The 24,840-nt window shown below is 51.2% G+C and overlaps 1 protein-coding gene across 2 annotated transcripts; it reads right to left on the bottom strand.

Moving 5' to 3' along the window:
- Positions 1-10,338: 10,338 nt before the first annotated feature.
- LOC105484191 (lysophosphatidic acid receptor 5) lies at positions 10,339-23,967 on the bottom strand. Of its 2 annotated transcripts, XM_011745588.2 has the most exons (3): positions 23,598-23,967; positions 18,091-18,402; positions 10,339-11,802 (listed from the first exon to the last, which is right to left on the bottom strand). In XM_011745588.2, the coding sequence occupies exon 3, from the start codon at positions 11,584-11,586 to the stop codon at positions 10,468-10,470; it is 1,119 nt and encodes a 372-aa protein (XP_011743890.2). In that variant the 5' UTR covers positions 11,587-11,802; positions 18,091-18,402; positions 23,598-23,967; the 3' UTR covers positions 10,339-10,467. The 2 variants fall into 2 exon arrangements, with proteins under 2 accessions (XP_011743890.2, XP_070928408.1); XM_071072307.1 differs by lacking the exon at positions 18,091-18,402.
- Positions 23,968-24,840: the final 873 nt, after the last annotated feature.

The raw sequence follows: 24,840 nt of genomic DNA, 5'->3' as shown, positions 1-24,840 counted from the left end.
GAGGCCAAGGCAGGTGGATCACAAGGTCAGAAGTTCAAGACCAACCTGGCCAAATTGGTGAAACCCCATCTCTACTAAACATGCAAAAGCCTGATGTGGTGGCACACGCCTGTAATCGTAGCTATTCAAGGGCTGAAGCAGGAGAATTGCTTGAACCCAGGAGGTGGAGGTTGCAGGAAGCTAAGATTGCACCATTGCACTACAGCCTGGGCAACAGGCGAGACTGTCTCAGAAAAAAAAAAAAAAGAGTCAACATTCCAGGAGGCCTACATTGAATTATGCCCCAAGGTAGCCCTCCAGCATATACCATCCCCTTCCCTTATTATGCCTACCCTCCAGCCACCCTATGGACGCAACCCTAGAAGTTGAAAAAACCCAATTTTGTTTTGTTTTGTTTTGAGAGACAGGGTCTCAGTGGCGCAATCACAGCTCACTGCAGCCTCAACCTCCTGGACTCAAGTAATCCTCCCACCTCAGCCTCCTACCTGTAGCTGGAACCACAGGCACACACCACCACACCCAGCTAAATTTTAAATTTATTGTAGAGACGGGGTTTCACTGTGAACTCCTGGACTCCAGTGATCTTCCTGCCTCAGGAAAGAGCCCAATCTGAAAACCCTTTGGCCCTCAGAAAACCTGAGCCCATCAGCCTGTCACTTTTCCCTCTTCCTGAAGCCCAGGGATTCAGGCCTGAGTGAAAACCAATGTCCCAGCACCACTGCCTTGCTGCCCTGACCCCCAGGCCAAGGATAATGTCTCCCTCTGCTCATTTGCCTTTTTTGCATGGGTTCAAGACCTATGGAAGTGGGACGAGTTGAAAAGAAACTGGAACTTCCTTGTAGAAAGGGCCCTTCCTAACCAGTAGTGAGTGGGATGAACCTCATGCCATCTCTGCATTACCCTTCTCATCTCATTTCCCTAGAGGAAGGCCTGGCCAGATGGCTTTCCCCTTCTCTAGGATCCAAGGGACTGGAGAACTGGCACAAAGAAACAAGTTCAGGGAAGGCAAGAGCTTGCCTCAGGGAATTACAATCCCTCTGGTCCTGAGCAGAACACCAGACACGCAGACAGGTCTTCCACCAGCTCCTGGCTGACTCTGTAAACCCACTAGCATTCCACATGTAACTCTCATCTTAGGACTGGAGTTTTCGGCATCAAAGACATCAGGTCCTGTCAAAAGCTCCCTCTGTCACCTTTGAAGTAGGTGTTTTCTTTTTCCAACCTTCCCTTCAGCTCCTTGGCCCACCCTCTTACTGTACTCATTGTGGCAAGCGGGCCATTCTCCTCCGTTCTGCAAGTCTTCCAGTTTCCCTCATTAAATGCTCTTGACATCAAGACTGGGCCCCATTTACTTACCCAAGCCCTCTCCCATACTTATTCTGAGTACTAAGAATGAAACTTGTGTTCCACAACGGGCAGTGAGGAGGCAGCTCTTTTCAGATATCATGATGTGGGGACACCTCCTTTCAGGGAAGTTTCTCCTTCCTACAGAGGGCTGCCAGATGCCTCTTGTGCCCTCTTCTACCCTCATTTCTCCAGGGGATTCAGCCTGTCTCTGGGCCTCAAATTCCCCTCTGCAGTATCTCCATCTGCCCATACCCATACGCTCATTTCCACAGTCATCTGTCCATATAAACCAGTAAGAGAGTGTTTAACTGGGTAGTCACAGCCTCCTGCCCGTGACTAAAAATATCCACATTTTATTTATCCATATATCCTTTGTCCACTATCACCCTGTGTCCCTATTCCTGTAGGTTCTACCCACTTCTTCCTTTGCTGCTCTTGTTCCCCACCTCTCCCTGACACCACAACAAGGAGAAAGTTAAAATCCCTTCCTCTCTTCTTGAGTTCCAGAAAGGGCTCGGAGGTGTGTGCTGGTGTGTTGCTTTGTGGTCCTTATGCTTCTACGCTTCCCCTCCCTCCTCTAGCCCCATGCTACCCTCCCAGATAAATTATAAATAAACCACTAGCATGATTGGCCCAGGGAGACTAAGGGTGGGATAATCTCCTAATTAACGCACCCAGGAGGGCAGCCTCTCTAGCCAGTTACCTTAGAGTTCTGTTTTCATCCCATGGTACAGAAGAACCTAGAATAACACTCAGAGTGGGTCGTTCACAGAGTTTTTCGGATTTGCTCTATAACTCCTCTCCTTACACCTCTGTTTTGCGTGAACCTGAAAAACTCTGTTTATAAGAGGTCCAAGGGGCCACAGTGTTCTCCTGCTCTGTCAGAAGAGGGGATTTTGGGAGACAACAGAGGGAAGAAAAGCCACAGTGACAGTACACTCCAAAGGCTAGACAGGATGCAGATCACGTGGGGCTTGGGGGTGACATGCCAGCTGTTTGTATCTCAGGAGGCAACCTAGCCTCTCTGTTCTTTGGGTGTGACTGCAAGGTAGCAAAGCGCCCCATGCACAACCCCCCAACCTGAGCTATGGTCCCCGGGCTCAAACCCAGGAAGACAAAGATGGAAGGAAGATGGGTACTATTGCTATCTAGGAGTACTACTCCCTTTGGTATGCCACCCGGCCAGAACCTCTCAGTTCTCACTTGCAGCGCAGCACTGCAGGCGACGGACTCACAGGGTAACCCTGTATCGCACAAGCTGTTCAACGGACCCAGGTGTCCAGGGTTCAGATTTGGCTCGCTGGAGCCTGCCTCAGGGGCCCCTTCAAACAGCTGTCACCAAAGAAACCTCTCCAGCCAGTTACTCCTGCCAGGCCTCAGGTCCGACTCCAGGGCTCACCCTGCCCTCCCCAGCTCCTTCCCTCCCTCTTCCTTCCCTCCCCCTCCCCACCCCTCCCTAGAGCTTCACCTCTCCTGGACAGCCCCACCCAGCTGTGCAGGGCACATCCCATAATAATCCTCCTCGCTAGCCTTACCCCCCCCAAAAAAAGAGAGGCGGCCATCCCATAATAGCCACCCACAAGAGACATTCCGCGGTGACCGCCCCCTCCCTGCAGAGCTGCTGGGAGCAGCCATCCCATAATAGCTGGCCGCCTGTTTTACTGGTTACGGCTGTGGAGGGAGCTGGAGAGGAAATGGAGGGGAGGGGGGAGGGGAGAAGGATCCAGGGCCCCCACTTTGTGGGATGCAGGGAGAAGGGGAAGGAGGGTGGTATAAGGGGCTAGGGTGCAGAGGAGGCTGTTGTGCAGGTGGGAGGTGTGATCCACTGACCACCACCACGCTGCTTTAGGGCTTTCTCCCCATTCGCCAGGGGCTACTTTTCCCCTCAGCACCCCGGAGGTGTCTGCTAGTTAGGGGAGATGCCTGGGATGGGTTGAGGTGCCCAAACTCTGTGTGTGTAGGGAGATGGGTTTCAGGTGTTCCCCTTGGGGCGTTTGAGAGAGGAGGGTGACCTTAGAAAGGATGGTAAGCGAGTAAGGGTTGAGGAGGTGGGGGGGGGGCTGGAGAAGAGCTCCTCAGGCCCTCCCCATTCTGCACCACCATCCCATAATAATCCCCCCAGCCCCACTCCCCCTCCCACACACGACATCCCATAATATCTTCTGGAGAGGCAGTCCCCGCAGTAGGTACAAAGAGCTATCCCATAATAAGCTCCCCCACCCCCACTCACTACCCCCCCAACTTGGCCCCCCCTCAGTCACATGCAGCCGGTGCCATCCCCCGCTGCTCCCCCCTCTGGCCACCGAAGGCCTTGCCAGCCCATAATACTCTTGCCTCTGGTCGCAGGAGGCCTCCAGCCCATAATACTCCCTTCCACCACCACCCCCCCCTTCCCGCCCCGCACCCCTTCCTCCCGCCTCCAGTTGGAGCCGGGCCTCACCAGCCCATAATATTCCCCAGTCTCCTAAGGCTGTTCCAGCCCATAATACTCTCCCTGTCTCCTAAGGCCTCTCCATCCCATAATACTGCCAGACGCCTGACCTGTGGGCCAAACCCCAGCCCGTTCCACACATCGAGGCTGTGTCAGCGCCGCCGGCCTCCTTCACTGTCCCTCCTCCCTCCCTGGTCGCGCTTTCCCTCCCAGGCTTTCTCCCGCCCTCCTGCCCTGGGCCCCTCTCCCAGCCCCACCCCGTGCCTGCCTAGGCCCTCGCTTCCCCTCCAGCCTCCTCCCTTGCCCTTTCTCCATTGCTTGGTTCTCCAGCCAGCTTACCCCTGTCTTGCACTTTTCCACCTCCTCCTTGGTCTATGGGATGGACATGGGCCTAGTGGGGAGAGAGTGCCCCCAGAGGGCAACAGGCCAGTCGCTGCCCCTAAAGACTGCCTGCTTGACCTAGCACCGTGGAAACCTGCCCAGCCTGCCTTGTTCACCACCTCCCGTGGTCCTAGTTCTGATGGCTGGCAGAGCTCTGTCTGGGTGAGGATTCACCTGGAGCCCTTCACGTCTTCTGGAAACACTCGCGTTGGGCATTACTGGCAGTTTATCAATGGCCTTGCCTCCCCATGCTCATGTTGGAAAGAAGGCGTTCCCACTTATGGGGCCTCTAGAGTACCTTTCAAAGGTGGGCTCCTTGACCCTCACAATAACCCAGTAAGTGGATATTATGAGCCCCATTTCACAGAGAAATGGGAGAAAACAGAGGCTCAGAGAGGTCAAGAAATTTGTTGAAGCCACATTGCCAAGAAGTGAGAGAGTTGAAATTCATGCCCAGATTTGTTTGATTCCAAAGTTCTGGAGCTTTTGGGATTCCCCAAACCCTGAGTGAGAAAGTTCACCTTCCAGTACTTTCCATGCTCCTCCGGCAAGGACATGGTGAGAACTACCTCAGCTTGTCCAGGGCCTTCCTGTGTGAGATTAACCTTCCCTTCCCCATTTCTTCCATGGGACCCCAGATGGCAGCCTCGAGGGAATTCCATCCTCAAGATGGTTGAGGACCAAGAAGGAAGAATCTCTGCTCTCCTTTGGTATCCCTTACCTCTGCCCTGGCGCTCCTAAATTTCTTTTAATATTAATGATTGTGGCCAGGTGTGGTAGCTCACACCTGTAATCCCAGCACTTTAGGAGGCAGAGGCAGGAGGATCACATGAGGCCAGGAGTTCAAAACCAGCCTGGCCAACATGGTGAAACCCCGTCTCTACTAAAAGTACGAAAATTAGCTGGGCATGGTGGTGCATGCCTGTAATCCCAGCTACTCAGGAGGCTAAGGCAGGAGAATCACTTGAACTTGGGAGGTGGAGGTTGCAGTGAGCCGAGATAGCACCACTGCACTCCAGCATGGATGACAGAGCAAGACCTTGTCTCAAAAAATAAAATAAAATAAAATTAATGGTTGTTACTCTTCCCAGCTACTCTCACCACGTGGAGGGACCATCCTACAGAGGAGACAGACTTTGAGGAAGGGCGAACCAAAGAATGGTCCCTGCTCAGTGTAGACAATCAGGAGTGTTGCCTTGGAGATGTAGGGTACATCACAAGCTGGGGGAGGGGAGTCATGGCCAACTGCATGAAGTCTTAAGGCATCTTGCTTGTGTGTGGGCCCTTGATGGGGTGTGTTTTAGGGTCCAACACAATTGGAACCTTGAGTGAGCCAGCTCTCAACCCCCCCAACCCCTGCAGCCACATGGTGTTCAATAAACAGGGAGCTGAGACAAACAGAGAGTGAAGGGGTGGGTGTGCTGTAGGGCAAGTGGATTAGGAGCATGGAGGAAGAACTGGGAAGAGGAAGGCCAAGATGATGCAGCAGACTCAAGGCAAGCCAGGCAGTTGAAAGAGGTGGCTACATGAGGAAGGGAGGAGAAGGAAGGAAACCCGGGTGATCTGTAACAGGAAAGAAAGTCCCAGGAAGGAGAGGTATACTGCAAAAAGCAGGAGTTTGGGAGCCAGATACAGATCCAGCCACTTCCTAGTTGTGTGACCTTAAGACCTCAGATTCTCCAGGGTGTTTCTTCTGTAAAAGGGATGAACATCGTCTCTAACTCAGACTATATTATTTAATATAATAAAGAAGATAATGCATCTTAAACACTAACTTGAAATCTTGGCATAGAGAAGAGTATTTTTTTTTTTTTTTTTTTGAGACGGGGTCTTGCTCTGTCCTCCAGGCTGGAGTGCAGTGGCCGGATCTCAGCTCACTGCAAGCTCCGCCTCCCGGGTTCACGCCATTCTCCTGCCTCAGCCTCCTGAGTAGCTGGGACTACAGGCGCCCGCCACCGCGCCCGGATAATTTTTTGTATTTTTAGTAGAGACGGGGTTTCACTGTGGTCTCGATCTCCTGACCTTGTGATCCGCCCGCCTCGGCCTCCCAAAGTGCTGGGATTACAGGCTTGAGCCACCGCGCCCGGCCTCAGAAGAGTATTTTTTAAACCTGCTAAAAGTCCGGGCGCAGTGGCTCACGCCTGTAATCCCAGCACTTTGGGAGACCAAGGTGGGTGGATCACCTGAGATCAGGAGTTCAAGACCAGCCTGGTCAACATGGTGAAACCCTGACTCTACTAAAAATACAAAAATTAGCCAGGCACGGTGGCGGGCGCTTGTAATCCCAGCCACTTGGGAGGCTGAGGCACGAGAATAGCTGGAACCTGGGAGGCGGAGGTTGCAGTGAACCAAGAGCATGCCACTGCACTCCAGTCTGGGCAACAAGAGTGAAACTCCATTTCAAAAACAACAACAACAACAACAACAACAACAACAACAAAAATTGCTAATGCTCATTCCCTTCCATCTAAGATTTTCCCCTTCTCTGTCTTTGGATTTTCCTAGACCTTGAATGGAGCAGCTCCAGGACAGGGGGTGAGGGTTCTGGACTTCATACTGCTCTCTTAGTCTTGGGAACCCTATGAAAATAGCCTAATCTATTCTTGCCTCTCTCTTCTCTTGATGGAAAGCCTTTGGATATCTGAATGGGGGAAAATAGTCCACCAGGGCTTTGACACCAGAGATTTCACATCAGAGACAACGTATTGCCATCTAGCTCTTCCACAGGCCATGGTCACACTTGTCCTCAGCTATTTTTTTTTTTTTTTTTTTTTCAGACGGAGTTTTGCTCTTGTTGCCAAGGCTGGAGTGCAATGGCACAATCTCGGCTCACTGCAACCTCCGCCTCCCAGGTTCCAGGCTATTCTCCTGCTTCAGCCTCCCTAGTAGCTGGGATTACAGGCATGTGCCACCATGCCCGACTAATTTTGTATTTTTAGTAGAGACGGGGTTTCTCCATGTTGGTCAGGCTGGTCTTGAACTCCCGACCTCAGGTGATCCGCCCGCCTTGGCCTCCCAAAGTGCTGGGATTACAGGCATGAGCCACCGCACCTGGCCGCCCTCAGCTGTTGTAATGGCTCCCTGACAAGTCTGTCTTTTCCTTAGACTCTCCCCACCAATCATTTTCCTCCAGCTTATTCCACACAGTTTGTCAGTGTGAGCAAAACCTCACTCAGGAGCCTCCGTGGGCTTCCCATTGCCCACTAAACCAACTGCCAATACCTTACGCTGCATTCTTGTGTTTTCTGCCTGGCATTATAGTTTTTGTTTACTTGTTCTATGGTTCCCACTAGATTGTAAACTACTTCACAACAAGATCTGACTGTTCATTCATTCAACAAATATTTATTGAGCACTTTCTCTGTGCCAGGCACTGTTTTAGATGCTGGGGATCATCAGAGAATCGAAGAAAAATCCACGCCCCCACGGAACTTACATTCTACCTAGGATATAGGACGGGGTGGTGGAGATGATAAACTATAAAAATTAGAATAAATAAATTATATGGTATGTTGGAAAGTGATACATGCCGTGAGTTGTAATTACTTTGGAACTCACATACCTGCCTATAAAAGTACTCAAGTAATCTTTAAAAATTGTGTTTGGGCCGGGCGCGGTGGCTCAAGCCTGTAATCCCAGCACTTTGGGAGGCTGAGACGGGCGGATCACGAGGTCAGGAGATCGAGACCATCCTGGCTAACATGGTGAAACCCCGTCTCTACTAAAAAATACAAAAAAAAACTAGCCGGGCGAGGTGGCGGGCGCCTGTAGTCCCAGCTACTCGGGAGGCTGAGGCAGGAGAATGGCGTAAACCCGGGAGGCGGAGCTTGCAGTGAGCTGAGATCCGGCCACTGCACTCCAGCCTGGGAGACAGAGCGAAACTCCGCCTAAAAAAAAAAAAAAAAAAAAAAAAATTGTGTTTGATTCTGTTTGAATAGGGCAAAGTGCTAAGATTTTGGACTACGAGGTTTTGTGCTGCTGGTGCTCTCAGGACAGGAAGGGCACAGATCTTGAACCCTGAAGATGAAGAGAGATGGAGCAGGTGCTAATCAATAGGCCTCTTCCACAGTGGCTGGAGGTAAGTGCCGGGCTCCAGACTCCAGTCTCCATCCAGATGGAGAAAGGCCCAGATTTCATGGCTATCCCTGACGAATCTGGGTCAGTTCTCTCATTTGGCCACCAGGGGTCATTTTACCCCTGTAAATCACCGTCTGGAGCACTTGGCATAAAGGCACACACAAAAGGCTACCCTGGACTAAAACACACAGACACAAATGGAGAACCCTGACACACACACACACTCTCTCTCTCGCTCTCTCACACACACAGAGTGCACGCACACACATATAAAGATACAGTATTGAGACATAGGGTCAGAAATGCTGTAGGATGCACACAGAGCAACAACTCCCTCAGTAATGTCAGGGTCTGAAGATGTCCACAAGTGCCAACTCTGCAGCCCCTCCGAGCCCCCAACTTGGGTAAAGAGGGAAGGAATAGCCGGGCGCGGTGGTTCATGCCTGTAATCCCAGCACTTTGGGAGGCGGGCAGATTCACCTGAGGTCGGGAGCTCGAGACCAGTCTGGCCAACATAGTGAAACCCCATCACTACTAAAAATACAAAAAATTAGCTGGGTTTGGTGGTGTGCACCTGTAATCCCAGTTACTTGGGAGGCTGAGGCAGGAGAATTGCATGAACCCAAGAGGCGAAGGTTGCAGTGAACCGAGATCACAACATTGCACTCCAGCCCAGGCCACAGTGTTAGACCCCATCTCAAAAAAAAAAAAAAAAAAAAAGGAATAGTAGATGGCCCATTTCCCTTGCTTCCAGCGTGCTGAGAATGGACAGCCTATTCCTGTCCTTCCATCTCACTCTTAACTTCCCCATAAACTCTTCTTTCCTGGCTATGGCACAGTTCTCTTAGTTCCCTTTTTCCTCCCCCAGAGAAGCCCCATTCCCTCCCCCTCAGCATATGACTAGTTCCACCCCGTCTCCATCCCTGCCCCAGGGCTGCTGCTCTGATATGCCCAGGGTAGTGTTCCATTGTATGTACTACTCCTAGGGCCGCAGGAAAACCCCAAGACATGAAGACTATCAGAATTGATTAATTTATTTAGCACTGCCCTCTCCCCACAATAATAGAAAGCACTGTACATAATGCCCTGGGAAGAAGTTAGACATGAACTCTAATACTTCAGGACAAGTGTGGTTCTCAAAGTGTGATCCAGGGACCAACCCTTTGAGGGAGTCCACGAGGTCAAACTATTTTCATAATACTGCTACACAGATATTATTTGTCCCTTTCACTCTCATTCTCTCACAAGTATACTGTAGAGTTTTCCAGAGGTTTCATGAAGTGTGTGTGGTGACATTATTGCTCTCGTGGCTAACAGAATGTGTGCATGTGTATTTATTTTTAAAATGTATTTGCTTTAATGTCTAGTATGGTAAGTATCAAAAGATAAGCAAAGCTGTTTGAGATCCTCAGTTTCCAAGAGTGGCATCTGAGACCAAAAAGTTTGAGAACCAATGCTTTAGTAGAAAGAATTTTCTCCTTACTCTGGACAAAGCAGAGAGAGAGAGAGAGAGAATATTAAGGATCTAAAACGGAGGAGGCCTGGAAAAGGGGGAGTGATGGAAGAAAGGATAACCTAAAAAGGGTTTGGACTTGGATTTTGGCGAGGAGGAAACTCTAAGCCAGTTTTGCCTTGCCCCAACTATCCTATGCTGGGTGCCAGGTCTAAATTGTCACAAGTCACTGTGCGAGAAAGAACCTAGTTCTGTCTATATGGAACTCTTGTATTAGGTCTCAATGGTGAGCAGGGGAAGCCTAGGCCGAAATGAAAGTGGGTGGCATCCATGACAGAAGTCAGCAGATGAACAGGCATCTCAGTAGCATGGTCCACCAAACCTGGGGCTCTTCAGCTCTCAGGCCCCTGTGGCGGTTTAAATCCAGAATGCTCATTTTCTGTTCCATCTAACCAGCTTTTAGCAGTTTAATTCCCCGCCCACCCAAAGGCATTTCGTCCCCTTCTGCCCTCTGCACGGGTGGGCTCTCTGCATCACTTCCCACCACTGGAGACGGGGGTCCTCTGCGTGCTCACAGTTTAAAGAAGCCATTTCCAGCATCAATGCCTTCCTCGGGCCCCCGGCTTCCACACTTTGTACTCTTCTGCGTTGCTAAGCTGGAGTTGCCACCCAAAGACCCAAGTGCCCAGCCCACCTTCTTGTGTGCACACCCTGCAAGCCTCCCAGAACGAGAGTCGTTGGGAGTCGGGCACGGACGGCGCTGTGGCATGGTGTGCGTTCAGAGGGCGGAATCCTGGGGACTCTGTGTGAAGGAAGACAGAGGGTAGGAGTTGGAGGGTCGGAGCAGCCCCTGACTGGCGGCATCCGGCCTGGTGGCGTCCGTGGTGACGGTGGACCTTTCGGATTGCGCGAGCGCCAACTGCGTCCCGTTGGTGGCCAAGGTCCTGACCCGGTGCGGAGTGCCCAGGCCGCGCAGGGTGTTGCGGAAGCCCTCGGCGCTGAAGTAGTACACCAGCGGGTCCAGCACGCAGTTGGCGCCGGCCAGCAGCACCATCACCATCAGTACCCCGCGCACGCGATCGCGGGCAGGCACGCTGGCCGCCACCAGCTTGCTTCGCTGCAGCCCGTAGACCGCCAGCGTGGCGTTGTAGGGCACGAAGCACAGCAGGAAGATGACGAGGTTGGCCAGCAGGAGGCGCACCGTCTTCAGCCGCCGCTGGCTCCGCGTGGCGTCGGGGCGCCCCAGCGTCCAGAAGACTCGGCCGGACGAGTAGACCACCGCCGCCAGGGGCAGCAGGAAGCCCAGAGCCTCGGCCAGCAGCACGAGGGGCAGCAGCCTGCCCTTCCACAGCTCGTCGCTGAAACTCTCGAAGCATAGGCGCACCTCGAGGTCCCGGTAGCGGCAGCGCGAGGGCCTGTGCACGCGGGCGGCGGGCACGGCAAACACCAGGATGAACGCCCACACGCCCAGGCAGAGCAGCCGCGCCACGCGGGGCCGTCGCAGGTGGCGCAGTCGCAGCGGGTGCACAATGGCAGCGTAGCGGTCCACGTTGATGAGCATCAGGAAGATGCAACTGCCGTACATGTTCATCTGGAAGATGGCGCCCGCCGTCTGGCACAGGAGGTCGGGGAAGGGCCAGTGGTGCAGTGCGTAGTAGGAGAGACGAAGGGGCAGCGAGAGGGAGAAGAGCAGGTCGCTGGCCGCTAGGTTACACATGTACACGCTCACCACCGAGTGCACGCGCAGCGCGCGCAGAAAGACCCAGAGGGCCAGCGCGTTGAGTGGGAGCCCGGCAGCCAGCACCAAGCTGTAGACCACCAAGTGCAGGCGGTGGGTAGGTCGGTAGTCAGGACACGGGAGAACAGAACTATTGGTTGAGGAGCTGTTGGCCAACATTGTGCCAAAGTGGGAATGGGAGCTAGGCTGGGGATGCCATGGGGCACACCAGAGTCATGGCATGGCCTTCACCTCCGGGGCTGGGGCCTGGAGGCTGTACAGACATGGTCCCGAAACAAGCAGAGGGAGGGTATGGGAATGTGGGCTATGGCTGCAGGGACAGATGGCTGCCAAGGGTTGGGTGCGTTTGGTCACAGCTTCGTCAGCATTAGAGACCTGAAATAGGAAGGCAAGCCAGAAGTTACACAGAGACAGGGCTACACTGGCAGGCCTTCTGAATCTTTTCTCAGCCTCAAGTCTGCCATTGGGCCAGAATAGGTTCCTACAGCAGGACTATATAGTACAGTGTTGAACGCCCAGTCTTGAAGGCAGGGACTCGGATGCCTAGGTTTAACTCTTGGTTTTGCTAACTTACCTAGTTGTGTGACTTCAGAAAAATTAATCTGGGCTGGGTGCAGTGGCCTACACCTGTAATCCTGGCACTTTGGGAGGCCAAGGCAGATCAATCGCTTGAACCTAGGGGTTGGGGACCAGCCTGGGCAACATGGCAAAACCCCGTCTCTACAAAAAAAATACAGGGCCAGGTGCAGTGGCTCACACCTGTAATCCCAGCACTTTGGGAGGCCGAGGCGGGTGGATCACCTGAGGTCAGGAGTTTGAGACCAACCTGTCCAATATGGTGAAACCCCCATCTCTACTAAAAGTACCAAAATGATTCCTGGGTGTGGTGGTGCTCACCTGTAATCCCAGCTACTCGGGAGGCTGAGATAGGAGAATCGCTTGAAACTGGGAGGCAGAGGTTGCAGTGAGCTGAGACGGTGCCATTGTACTCCAGCCTGGACAACAGAAGTGAAGCTCTGTCTCAAAAAATAAAAATAGCCGCGCTTGGTGGCTCACATCTGTAATTCCAGCACTTTGGGAGGCAGAGGCAGGTGTACCACCTGAGGTCAGGAGTTCGAGACCAGCCTGGCCAACATGGTGAAACCCTATCTCTACTAAAAAAATACGAAAAATTAGTCTGGTGTAGTGGCGGGCACCTGTAGTCCCAGCTACTCAGGAGACTGAGACAGAAGAATTGCTTGAACCCGAGGGGTGGAGGTTGCAGTGAGCCAAGATCGTGCCATTGCACTCCAGCCTGGGCAACAAGAGCGAAACTCCGTCTCAAAAATAAATAAATAAAATTAAAAATAAAATAAATAAAAAATAAAAATAAGGCTGGGCGCAGTGGCTCATACCTGTAATCCCAGCACTTTGGGAGGCTGAGGTGGGCGGATCACCTGAGGTCAAGAGTTCGAGACCATCCTGGCCAATATGGCAAAATCCTGTCTCTACTAAAAAACACAAAAATTAGCCGGGTGTGGTGGCAGGCGCCTGTAATCCCTGCTACTTGGGAGGCTGAGGCAGGGAGAATCACTTGAACCCAGAAGGCGGAGGTTGCAGTGAGCCGAGATCACACCATTGCACTCTAGCCTGGGTGACAAAGCAAGACTGTCTCAAAAAAAATAAAATAAAAAATATTTAAAAATTAAAAAATTAGCCGGGCATGGTGGCACATGTCCATAGTCCCAGCTACTTGTGAGGCTGAAGTGAGAGAATCACTTGACTCCAGGGAGGTGGAGGATGCAGTGCAGTGAGCGTCAAGTACAACATTGCACGCCGGCGTAGTAGCTCACGCCTGTAATCCAGTACTTTGGGAGACTGAGGCGGGCAGATCACCTGAGGTCAGGAGTTCAAGATTAGCCTGGCCAACACGGCAAAACGCTGTCTATATTAAAAATACAAAAATTAGCCAGATGAGGTGGCATGTGCCTGTAGTCCCAGCTACTCAGGAGACTGAGGCAGGAGAATCACTTGAACCCAGGAGGTGGAGGCTGCAGTGAGCTGACATTGTACCACTGCCCTCGAACCTGGGTGACAAAATGAGACTCTATCTCAAAAAAAAAAGAAGAGGCCGGGCGCGGTGGCTCACGCCTGTAATCCCAGCACTTTGGGAGGCCGAGGCGGGCGGATCACAAGGTCAGGAGATCAAGACCATGGTGAAACCCCGTCTCTACTAAAAATAGAAAAAAATTAGCCGGGCACAGTGGCGGGCGCCTGTAGTCCCAGCTACTCGGGAGGCTGAGGCCGGAGAATGGCGTGAACCCGGGAGGCGGAGCTTGCAGTGAGCCGAGATTGCGCCACTGCACTCCAGCCTGGGTGACAGAGCGAGACTCCGTCTAAAATAAAAAATAAAAAATAAAAAAAAAAAGAAGAAAGGGGGCTGCACGGTAGCTTATGCCTGTGATCTCAGCACTTTGGGAGACTGATGTGGGTGGATTACTTGAGGCCAGGAGTTCAAGACCAACCTGGCCAATATGACAAAATCTTGCCTCTACTAAAAATACGAAGATTAGCCAGGTGTGGTGGCGTGCACTTGTAATCCCAGCTACTCGGGAGGCTAAGGCATGAGAATTGCTTGAATCTGGGAGGCAGAGGTTGCAGTGAGCCAAGATCATGCCACTGCACTCCAGCCTGGATGACAGAGCGAGACTCTGTCTCAAAAAATGAGAGAGAGAGACAGCAAATTCATGAGGTTGTTTGGCGATTAAGATGATGTGTGTAAAATGCTTAGGTTGCTGTTACTATCTCAAGATCTCTTCCTTCCTTCTTTCCTTGCTTACTGAGCTCATAGAAGGTTCCAGGCATGTTCACAGCAGGGAACAAAACAAACAGTCTGTGCCCCACCTCCTTTACATTCCACTGGAGGGAGACAGATAATAAGCACAAATCAATAGGTCGTTTTATGGAACACCTCCTAGGACCAGGTGCTAGGCTAGCTCCTCATTATCCAAAGAATAAAGATCAAACTCCTGAGTATATGGGAGGCTGAGGCAGGAGAATCAGTTGAACCCAGGAGGCGGAGGTTGCAGTAAGCCAAGATCACGCCACTGTACTCCAGCGTGGGTGACAGAGTGAGACTCCATCTCAAACAAGCAAACAAGCAAACAAAACTCCCAAATACAGAACAAAATCCCAGCCTTACTCATCACATCCATCACTGCGCCTATGTGGGCTGGATTTGTGGTCAAAGCAAACTGGGTTCAGCTTAATGGTTTGACTTCTCGGTTTCTTCATCTGTAAAATGGGCATAATAACATAACAGTGCCCTCATAGGCTGATGGCATGCTCGTCTTCACCAGAGCCACATGTGAATAAATTTGACAGCACAGTCTCGCTAGGCAGGGGAAGGCCCTGTGGGTTGAGTTTTGCCAAGTGCTCCCCCAGCAGGTCTAATCCCAGATGAAGCTCTGTGGTAGTAGGGAGACGGTGGTTTGGTAGTGAGTGATCAAAGGGAACCCTAAGCCCAGAGAGCACAGAGGTGAGGTGAGGAAGGGTACTACTGGTGCTGACGAGGCTGCCAGAGGGGAGAATGCAGCAGCTGCAGTCCTCAGGCAAAAACTGACAGACAAAGGATGTGGTCAAGAGATGGAAGAGACAGAGGAAAGAACATAGTCTGAGGGATGCCACCTTCCTCAACGCCATAACGCCATGGAAGCCACCCCTCCACTTCAACCCCACGTACCATCTATTTTGTGTATGTGTGGTAAAATATACATAACTTAAAATTGGTAAAATTTTTTGTGTGCATGCTCCGTCACCCAGGCTGGAGTGCAATGGCACGATGTCAGCTCACTGCAATCTCTGCCTCCCAGGTTCAAGCAATTATCCTGCCTCTGCCTCCCGAGTAGCTGGGATTACAGGCATGTACCACAATGCCCAGCTAAATTTTTTTGTATTTTTAGTAGAGATGGGGTTTCACCATGTTGACCAGGCTGGTCTCTTAACTCCTGACCTCAGGTAATCTGCCCACCTCTGCCTCCCAAAGTGGGAGGATTGTTTACAATCATTATAGGTGTGAGCCACTGTGCCAGGCCTATAATTTTTTTTTTTTTTTGAGACAGGGTCTTACTATGTTCCCCAGGCTGGTTTTGAACTCTTGGACACTCAAATGATCCTGCCTCAGCCTCCCAAGTAGCTGGGAGTTACAGGCATGCACCACTGCACCCAGCTAACATTTATCATTTCTAAGTGTACAATGCAGTGTCATTAAGTACATTGACAGTGTTGTGGCCGGGCGGGGTGCTCATGCCTATAATCCCAGCACTTTGGGAGGCCAAGGTGGGTGGATCACCCAAGGTCAGGAGTTTTCTAAGACCAACCTGGCCAACATGGTGAAACCCATCTCTAGTGAAAATACAAAAATTAGCTGGGTGTGGTGGCATGTGCCTGTAGTCCCAGCTACTTGGGAGGCTGAGGCAGGAAAATTGCTGGAACCTGGGAGGCAGAGGTTGCAGTGAGCCAAGATTGTGCCACTGCACTTCGGCCTGGGAGACAGAGCGAGAGTCCGTCTCAAAAACAACAACAACAACGAAAAAGACCAAGACAGTGTTGCTTAACCGTCACCACTGTCTGTTTCCAGAAATAGAACTTTTTCATCAACCAAGCAACGACTCTGCAGTCATTAAACGGTACTACCCACCGCACCCCACTCAGCTCCTGGTTCTAGTCTACTTTCTGTCCCAATGAATTTGCCTATCTTGGATATCTCATATGAGTGGAATCATACAATATTTGTCCTTTTGTATCTGTTTTTTGTTTTTTGTTTTTTGTTTTTTTTACTTAGCATAATGTTTCCAAGATCCATTCATGTTGTAGTATGTAAAGGAATTTCTTTTTTTTCCTTTACTTTTTTTTTTTTTTTTTTGAGACCCAGTTTTGCTCTTGTTGCCTAGACTGGAGTGCGATGGTGCAATCTTGGCTCACTGCAGCCTCTGCCTCCGGGGTTCAAGCAGTTCTTCTGCCTAAGCCTCCGAAGTAGCTGGGATTACAGGCATGCGCCACCACACCTGGCTAATTTTGTATTTTTAGTAGCGACAGGGGTCTCTCCCTGTTGGTCAGGATGGTCTTGAACTCCTGACCTCAGGTGATCTGCCTGGCTCGGCCTCCCAAAGTTCTGGGATTACAGACGTGAGCCACCGTGCCTGGCCTGGAATTTCATTTTTATAGCTGGATAATGTATTTCGCTGTATAATATTTTGCTCATCCATTCATCTGTCAGTGAATACTTGGATTCTTTCCACCTTTTGGCTATTGTGAATAATGCCACTGTGAACATGGGTGTCTAGATGTCATCTTAGGGAGAGAAGTTGTCTGAGACCCTGAGCAATTATCCCAAGACACCAAGTTTATTCCTTTTAAAAGGAACTGTTTAGGCCGGGCGCGGTGGCTCACGCCTGTAATCCCAGCACTTTGGGAGGCCGAGACGGGCGGATCACGAGGTCAGGAGATCGAGACCATCCTGGCTAACACGGTGAAACCCCGTCTCTACTAAAAATACAAAAAATTAACCGGGCGTGGTGGCAGGTGCCTGTAGACCCAGCTACTCAGGAGGCTGAGGCAGGAGAATGGCATGAACCCAGGAGGCGGAGCTTGCAATGAGCCGAGATTGAGCCACTGCACTCCAGCCTGGGTGACAGAGGGAGACTCCGTCTCAATTAAAAAAAAAAAAAAAAAAGGAACTGTTTAAGTTGTTGCAAGAAAATAAGTCATAAACCTGACTATAACAAGTTTTTTTGGTTGTTGTTTTACTTTTTTTGGTGTTTTTTTTTTGAGACAGGATCTCACTCCATGGTCCAGGCTGGAAAGCAGAGGCTTGATCTTGGTCCGCCGCAGTCCTGACCTCCCAGATTCAAGGGATCCTCTTACCTCAGTCTCTGAGTAGTTGGACCTACAGGTGTGTGCCACCATCCCTGGCTAATTTTTAATTTTTTTATAGATGGCCGGGTGCAGTGGCTCATGCCTGTAATCCTTTGGGAGGCTGAGGTGGGTGGATCACTTGAGGTCAGGAGTTCGAAACCAGCCTGACCAACATGGTGAAACCCCATCTCTACTAAAAATACAAAAAATTAGCCAGGCATGGTAGCAGGTGCCTGTAATCCCAGCTCCTCAGGAGACTGAGTCAGGAGAATCGCTTGAACCCAGGAGGCAGAGGTTGCAGTGAGCTGAGATCGTGCCATTGCACTCCAGCCTGGGCTACAGAGCAAGACTCCATCTCAAAAAAAGAAAAACAAAACTTTTTTTCGTAGAAACGGGGTCTGACTGTGTTGCCCAGACTGGTCTTAAACTCATAGGCTCAAGCAATCCTTACGCCCTGGGGTTCTGAAAGTCCTAGGATTACAGGCATGAGCCACTGTACCGGGCCACAAGTTTTTCTTGTATTTGGTTTTGTTCTCCCTCCAACCACCCCCATCAACAGTTTGAGACTTGTAAGAGATATAGTAAAACAGTTAAAGGGAATAAAGAAATACTTCCTCTGCAAAATACCAATCTCAACAACAAAAATAATACCAAATGGGACTTAAACATGCTGAAAGGCAAGTAAAAGCAGGCTCATTTCTGATACACTCCCCTGGCCCATGCTCCTTTGCTCCATTCACACCAAACTAATACTAATTGTGGACATACCTTAAGTTTTCAGGACTCTGCCTTGGTATGTGGTGTTTTTTCAACTTGGAATGCCCTGCCTCCTGTTCTCCAACTGGCAAGCCTAGTATTTTCTCCAGACTCTGCAAAGCCGTCCCTGACCGCCCCGGGCAACACAGGCAGATGTGGTATCCTTACTTGTGCCTCCGCTGCAGTGCGGCGGTTTCTCAGTGCTCTCCCCATGCATGGTAGTCAGCTATTCCTGGTCTGCCCCTCCCATTAGACTGTGAGCTCTTAGAGGGAGGGGCTGTGGACCATGGCTTATTCATCTTTGTGTATTCCCAGCACCTACCTCTGTAAATGTTAAAAATAATAGCTATCATTTACTGATCATCACCATATTGCAGTGTGCATACATAACATCCAACATAGATACATTATTTCACTTCCTCGTTTGTCCAACTGAAATGTATAAAGTGGGTTATTCTAATAATATTTTTAATAACCCACTTCCAAAAGTGGTGACATAAACTCATGTTTCACACACGCACATAAATACGCCTCCTTGAATCACCTGAAACCAAGAGGTGGAGCTTGCGGTGAACCAAGATCACACCACTGCACTCCATTCTGGGCAACAGAGTGAGACTCCGTCTCAATGAAAATAAATAAATAAACAGGCCGGGCGCGGTGGCTCACGCCTGTAATCCCAGCACTTTGGGAGGCCAAGGCGGGCAGATCATGAGGTCAGGAGTTTGAGACCAGCCTGGCCAACATGGTGAAACCCCATCTCTACTAAAAATACAAATTAGCTGGGCATGGTGGTGCATGCCTGTAGTCCCAGCTACTTGGGAGGCTGAGGCAGGAGGATTGCTTGAACCCGAGGGGCGGAGGTTGCAGCGAGCAGAGATCGTGCCACTGCACTCCAGCTTGAGTAACAAAAGTGAAACTCCATCTCAAAAAAATAAATAAGCCTCCTTACAATTCCCCCTTAAGGCTGGGCGCGGTGGCTCACGCCTGTAATCCCAGCGCTTTGGGGGGCCGAGGCGGGCGGATCACAAGGTCAGGAGATCGAGACCACGGTGAAACCCCGTCTCTACTAAAAATACAAAAAATTAGCCGGGCGCGGTTGTGGGCACCTGTAGTCCCAGCTACTCGGGAGGCTGAGGCAGGAGAATGGCGTGAACCCGGGAGGCGGAGCTTGCAGTGAGCTGAGATCGCGCCACTGCACTCCAGCCTGGGCGACAGCGTGAGACTCCGTCTCAAAAAAAAAAAAAAAAAAAAAAATTCCCCCTTAAGTGCATACATAAGCACTTAGTTTGCTGTTTTGAGCCCCTCAATCGTTCTATGTGTATTTGCTCTATTTCCCTAACTAGATGGTAAGCTCCTAGGGTGGGAGCGCACCTTGCAGACACATTTCACTCTCTGCATTTAGCAGGCCCTGAGTGACACTTACTGGCTGCTTAATAGGAAATTCAACCTCCCCACCCCATACACCCATCCCACCCCCAACTGCCCCCGCCCATGCTCTAATTCTGTGATAATAGTTCTTATATCAATTTTGTCCAAATGTATAACTCAGCAAAAGACCACTTCCCTTTTTTTTTTTTTTTTTTTTTTAAGACGGAGTCTCACTCTGTCGCCCAGGCTGGAGTGCAGTGGCATGATCTCAGCTCACTGCAAGCTCCACCTCCCGGGTTTACGCCATTCTCCTGCCTCAGGCTCCTGTGTAGCTGGGACTACAGGCGCCCGCCACCGCGCCCGGCTAGTTTTTTTTGTATTTTTTAGTAGAGACGGGGTTTCACCGTGTTAGCCAGGATGGTCTTGATCTCCTGACCTCGTGATCCGCCCGTCTCGGCCTCCCAAAGTGCTGGGATTACAGGCTTGAGCCACAGCGCCCGGCCAAAAGACCACTTCCCTTAAAAGACCTGTTTGGAAACAGCTTGCAATTAAGATTTCAGTAACAGTTTACACTATAATTACAGTATCACTTGATCATTCTTAACCATGACTTGGAGAACCAGTAGATACTTCCAATTAGAAAGCATATACTAGACACTGAATGAGTGGATGGATTATTTTCAAAGAACCTCAAGGCAGCCCTTCTTCCCTTCCCTCCCCCTCCCCTCCCCTCCCCCCCCCTTCCCTTCCCAAGAGGGAGTTTCACATGCTGTATCACCCAGGCTGTAGCGAACAGGCACAATCTCGGCTCACTGCAACCTCTGCCTCCTGGGTTCAAGTGATTCTCCTGCCTCAGCCTCCCGAGTAGCTGGGATTATAGGCGCTCACCACCACGCCTGGCTAATTTCTGGGGTTTTTTGTTTGTTTGTTTTTTTGAGACAGAGTTTCATTCTTGTTGCCCAGACTGGAGTGCAATGGCTCGATCTTGGCTCCCTGCAACCTCCGCCTCCCAGGTTCAAGCGATTCTCCTGCCTCAGCCTCCCTGGTAGCTGGGATTACAGGCACGTGCCACCATGCACAGCTAATTTTGTATTTTTAGTAGAGATGGGGTTTCTCCATGTTGGTGAGGCTGGTCTTGAACTGCTGACCTCAGGTGATCCACCCGCCTCGGCCTCCCAAAGTGCTGGAATTATAGGCATGAGCCACCACGCCTGGACAATTTCTGTATTTTTAGTAGAGAAGATTGGGTTTCACCATGTTGGCCAGGCTGGTCTCGAACTCCTGACCTCAGGTGATCCTCCAGCCTCGGCCTCCCAGAATGCTGGGATTACACCGTGCCTGGCTGATCTCAAATCTTTCTGTTGAAAAAGTTACAACGTGCCAGGCGCAGTGGCTCACTCCTGTAATCCCAGCACTTTGGGAGGTCGAGGCAGGCGGATCACCTGAGGTTAGGAATTCGAGACTAGCCTGGCCAACGTGGTGAAACCTCATCTCTACTAAAAATACAAAAATTAGCCAGGCGTGGTGGCACACGCCTGTAATCCCAGCTACTCGAGTGGCTGAGGCGGGAGAATTGCTTGAGCTCGGGAGACGGAGGTTGCAGTGAGCCAAGATTGTGCCACTGCACTCCAGCCTGGCCGACAGAGCGAGACTCTGTCTCAAAAAAAAAAAAAAAGAAAGAAAGATGCCAGGCGCGGTGGCTCAAGCCTGTAATCCCAGCACTTTGGGAGGCCAAGACGGGCGGATCATGAGGTCAGGAGATCGAGACCATCCTGGCTAACACGGTGAAACCCCGTCTCTACTAAAAAATACAAAAAAAACTAGCTGGGCGAGGTGGCAGGCGCCTGTAGTCCCAGTTACTCGGGAGGCTGAGGCAGGAGAATGGCCTAAACCCAGGAGGCGGAGCTTGTAGTGAGCCGAGATCCGGGCACTGCACTCCAGCCTGGGCGACAGAGCGAGACTCCGTCTCAAAAAAAAAAAAAAAAGAAAAAGAAAGGGCCGAGCACGGTGGCTTACACCTGTAATCCCAGCACTTTGGGAGGCCGAGGCAGGCGGATCACGAGGTTGGGAGATCGGACCATCCTGGCTAACACGGTGAAACTCCATCTCTACTACAAAAAAAGTAGCCAGGTTTGGTGGCACATGCCTGTAATCCCACCTACTCGGGAAGCTGAGGCAGGAGAATCGCTTGAACCCAGGAGGCAGAGGTTGCAGTGAGCCAAGATTGCGCCACTGCACTCCAGTCTGGGCGGCAGAGTGAGATTCCATTTCAAAAAAAAAAAGAAAAAAAAATTACAATGTTAAATAGACCAAGATATTTAGTTGAGCAGCTACTTAAAGGTAAAGTTAGGCCAAGTGGTGGCTCATGCCTGTAATTCCAGCACTTTGGGAGGCCGAGGTGGGCAGATCACCTGAGGTAAGGCATTCAAGACCAGCCTGGCCAACATGGCAAAACCCCATTTCTACTAAAAATACAAAAATCAGCTGGGCGTGGTGGCGGCACCTGTAATCCCAGCTACTTGGGAGGCTGAGGCAGGAGAATCGCTTGAGCCCAGGAGTTGGAGGTTGTAGTGAGCTGAGATCACGCCACTGCACTTCAGCCTGGGCAACAAGAGTGAAACTCAGTCTCAAAAACATAAATCAATAAATGTAAAGCTAAAGTTAGGAATGTTTTAGAAACGAAATGGCGACGCTCTCTCGTTACTCTATTCCAAAGGGGAGACGTTCTTGGGTTTCTTTTTTTTGGATACAGAGTCTCACTTTGTTTGGAGGCTGGAGTGCAGTAGCACCATCTTGGCTCACTGCAACCTCCACCTCTTAGGTTCAAGTAGTTCTTGTGCCTCAGCCACCTGAGTAGCTGGGATCATGGCTCACACCACCACACCTGCCTCACCTTTTGTGTTTTCGGTAGAAACAGAGTTTCACCATGTTGGCCAGGCTAAGCTGGTCTCCTGACCTCAAGTGATCCGCAGACCTCGGCCTCCCAAAGTGCTGGGTGCTGGGATTACAAGCATGCCACTGCACCCAGCCCATCTTTTTTTTTTTTTTTTTTTTGAGACGGAATCTCCCTCCGTCGCCTAGGCTGGAGTGCAGTGGTGCAATCTCAGCTCACTGCAGCCTTCGCCTCCCCGGTTCAAGCAATTCTCTTGTCTCAGCCTCCTGAGTAGCTGGGACTAAGGCGCGTGCCGCCATGCCTGGCTAATTTTTGTATTTTTAGTAGATAACGGGGTTTCTCCTGACCTCAGATGATCCACTTGCCTCGGCCTCTCAAAGTGCTGAGATTATAGGCATGAGCCACCGCACCTGGCCCCAGCCCATATTGGGTTTCTTTATAAAGGAGCCTGGTTGTCAAAAGCCACCTCTTTCTGACAGTCACACAGAATGGCCCAAGCTGAGCACTGAGAGCTGCCAGGCCCCTGGCCTGGTCCCCATCCCACACTCCTGCTTCCCGAGCCCTGCGGCTCCCTTCAGGAGCTGAATAGGCACAGTGCCAGGCCAGATGGCGAAGATGGAAAAGACTGCCAAAAAGGAGGCTAACAGGAAGTGGAAGGAGGGAATCTAGGTGTGGGGGAGGGGCAGCACAGACCCTCTCCCCTAATCCTGCCTTGAAGAAGAGGTCAGGCTGTGGGAGAGATGCAGGAATCAAAGAAATGGCAACTGCCCCAGAAAAGAAGGAACACCAGGAAGGAGGGACATGGAGGCCCCCGTAGGAGGATAAATCTCTCCTTACTGATGTCAGGTAAGTATACCACTCATTACACATGTGTGTGCACAGACACAGACATACACAGACGCTAAGAGATGTGCACACAAGATCCCTAGTAACATAGAAATCAGTGTCCATACACATCCTGTAATATACATGTAAGTGCACAGACAACTGAGCTGGGGAGGAAGAGAAAGAAGGCCCTGCCTTAGGAACAGTATCCTTACACAGACATAGAACCAGGCAGTTCACAAGCACGGCGATCTCAACCCCAAGGCACTGAGGAGCAAAGAGACCGCGATACAGAGGCCCCGAGACTGCTCCTTCTGTATCACCCAACCCAACACCGCTCACACACCGGAGGGTGTGCAGCCACCTTCCTTCTCCCTGTGTCTCTGTCCTTCCGCTTCCCACATACATACCCGGGGCCCAGGTTCCTTACCTCCTCAGGGCTTCTGGGATCTGTCCCATTGCCCTCTGAGCTGGGCTGGGCACTGCTCTTTGCTGAGATAAGCCAGAGGGGCAGGGCTGTTTTCTGCCAGAGGCAGGAAGTGAGAACAGGAGTGTAAAAGTGAGCAGGAGGTGCAGTCATGATCATTCCCTCACTCTCCTCCACACACCCTGTCCCGGTATCCAGCCTCTCTGGCGAACGATGTTGAGGGGGGCTGAAGAGAACAGACCGGGGGTTGGGAACAATGAGAAGGGCAGGGGGAGGGGAATGCCTCCTCTCTGCCCAGTTGCTCCCCCATGCTCTTCCTGTGTTGCCCACCTCCCCACAAGCACCACATGCCTTGCTCTGTCTTTGCCTCCTCTTTCTTTCTTTCTGGATTTTTTTTTTTTTTTTTTTTTTTTGAGACGGAGTCTCGCACTGTCACCTGAGCTGGAGAGCAGTGGCATGATCTCAGCTCACTGCAACCTCTGCCTCCTGGATTCACGCTATTCTCCTGCCTCAGCCCCCGCGAGTAGCTGGGATTACAGGCGTGCACCACCACACCCAGCTAATTTTTTGTATTTTTAGTAGAGACGGGGTTTCACTATGTTGGTCAGACTGGTCTCAAACTCCTGACCTTGTGATCTGCCTGCCTCGGCCACCCAAAGTGCTGGGATTACAGGCGTGGGCCACTGCACCTGGCCTGCCTCCTCTTTCAAATAATTCACATCCTGGGTCCCCCGACTCCAGTTCCTAGGGTCAGAGGTCTGAAAAGAAGGTTCTTACATCTCCCCATCCCCCTTGCCCCTGAGGATCAGCTCTGGAATAGGCCCACGCTCATTTTAGAGTCTCGTGGCCCATCAGTGTCTCAGCCCCAACACAGGAAGTCCCTCTTTAGTACGTGCTCTAACCCATTCGCTGAATTGGCGAAGCCTACTTCCTCTGCTTCTGATTTCAGGCAGCGCTGGGAGGATGCACCTTTCCCCACAGACAGGCTTCATCGTGAAGACTTAGTATCTCTGTATCCAGGCCCTCCAGACAGACCCCAGCTGTGGTGCTGAGCCTCCAGCAGAAGCTTGGCTCGGTCTAAAGCCTTTGTGAAAAGCTCTGTCCCAGAGCTGTTTTGGGGGCACAAATGAATCCTTTTCTTCTGCTTATCCTGGGCCTGAGGGGCAGGGATGAGATGGAACACTAAATGGAACACGAGGATAAATCCTCATCCTGGAGGTTTAGAGACAATACAAAGTCCCCAGGG

This window comes from Macaca nemestrina, chromosome 10 (assembly GCF_043159975.1).
Source record: "Macaca nemestrina isolate mMacNem1 chromosome 10, mMacNem.hap1, whole genome shotgun sequence".
Lineage (NCBI taxonomy): Eukaryota > Metazoa > Chordata > Mammalia > Primates > Cercopithecidae > Macaca > Macaca nemestrina.
The sequence above is the reverse complement of the archived record's forward strand: the minus strand, read 5'-3'. Positions and strand labels throughout refer to the sequence as shown.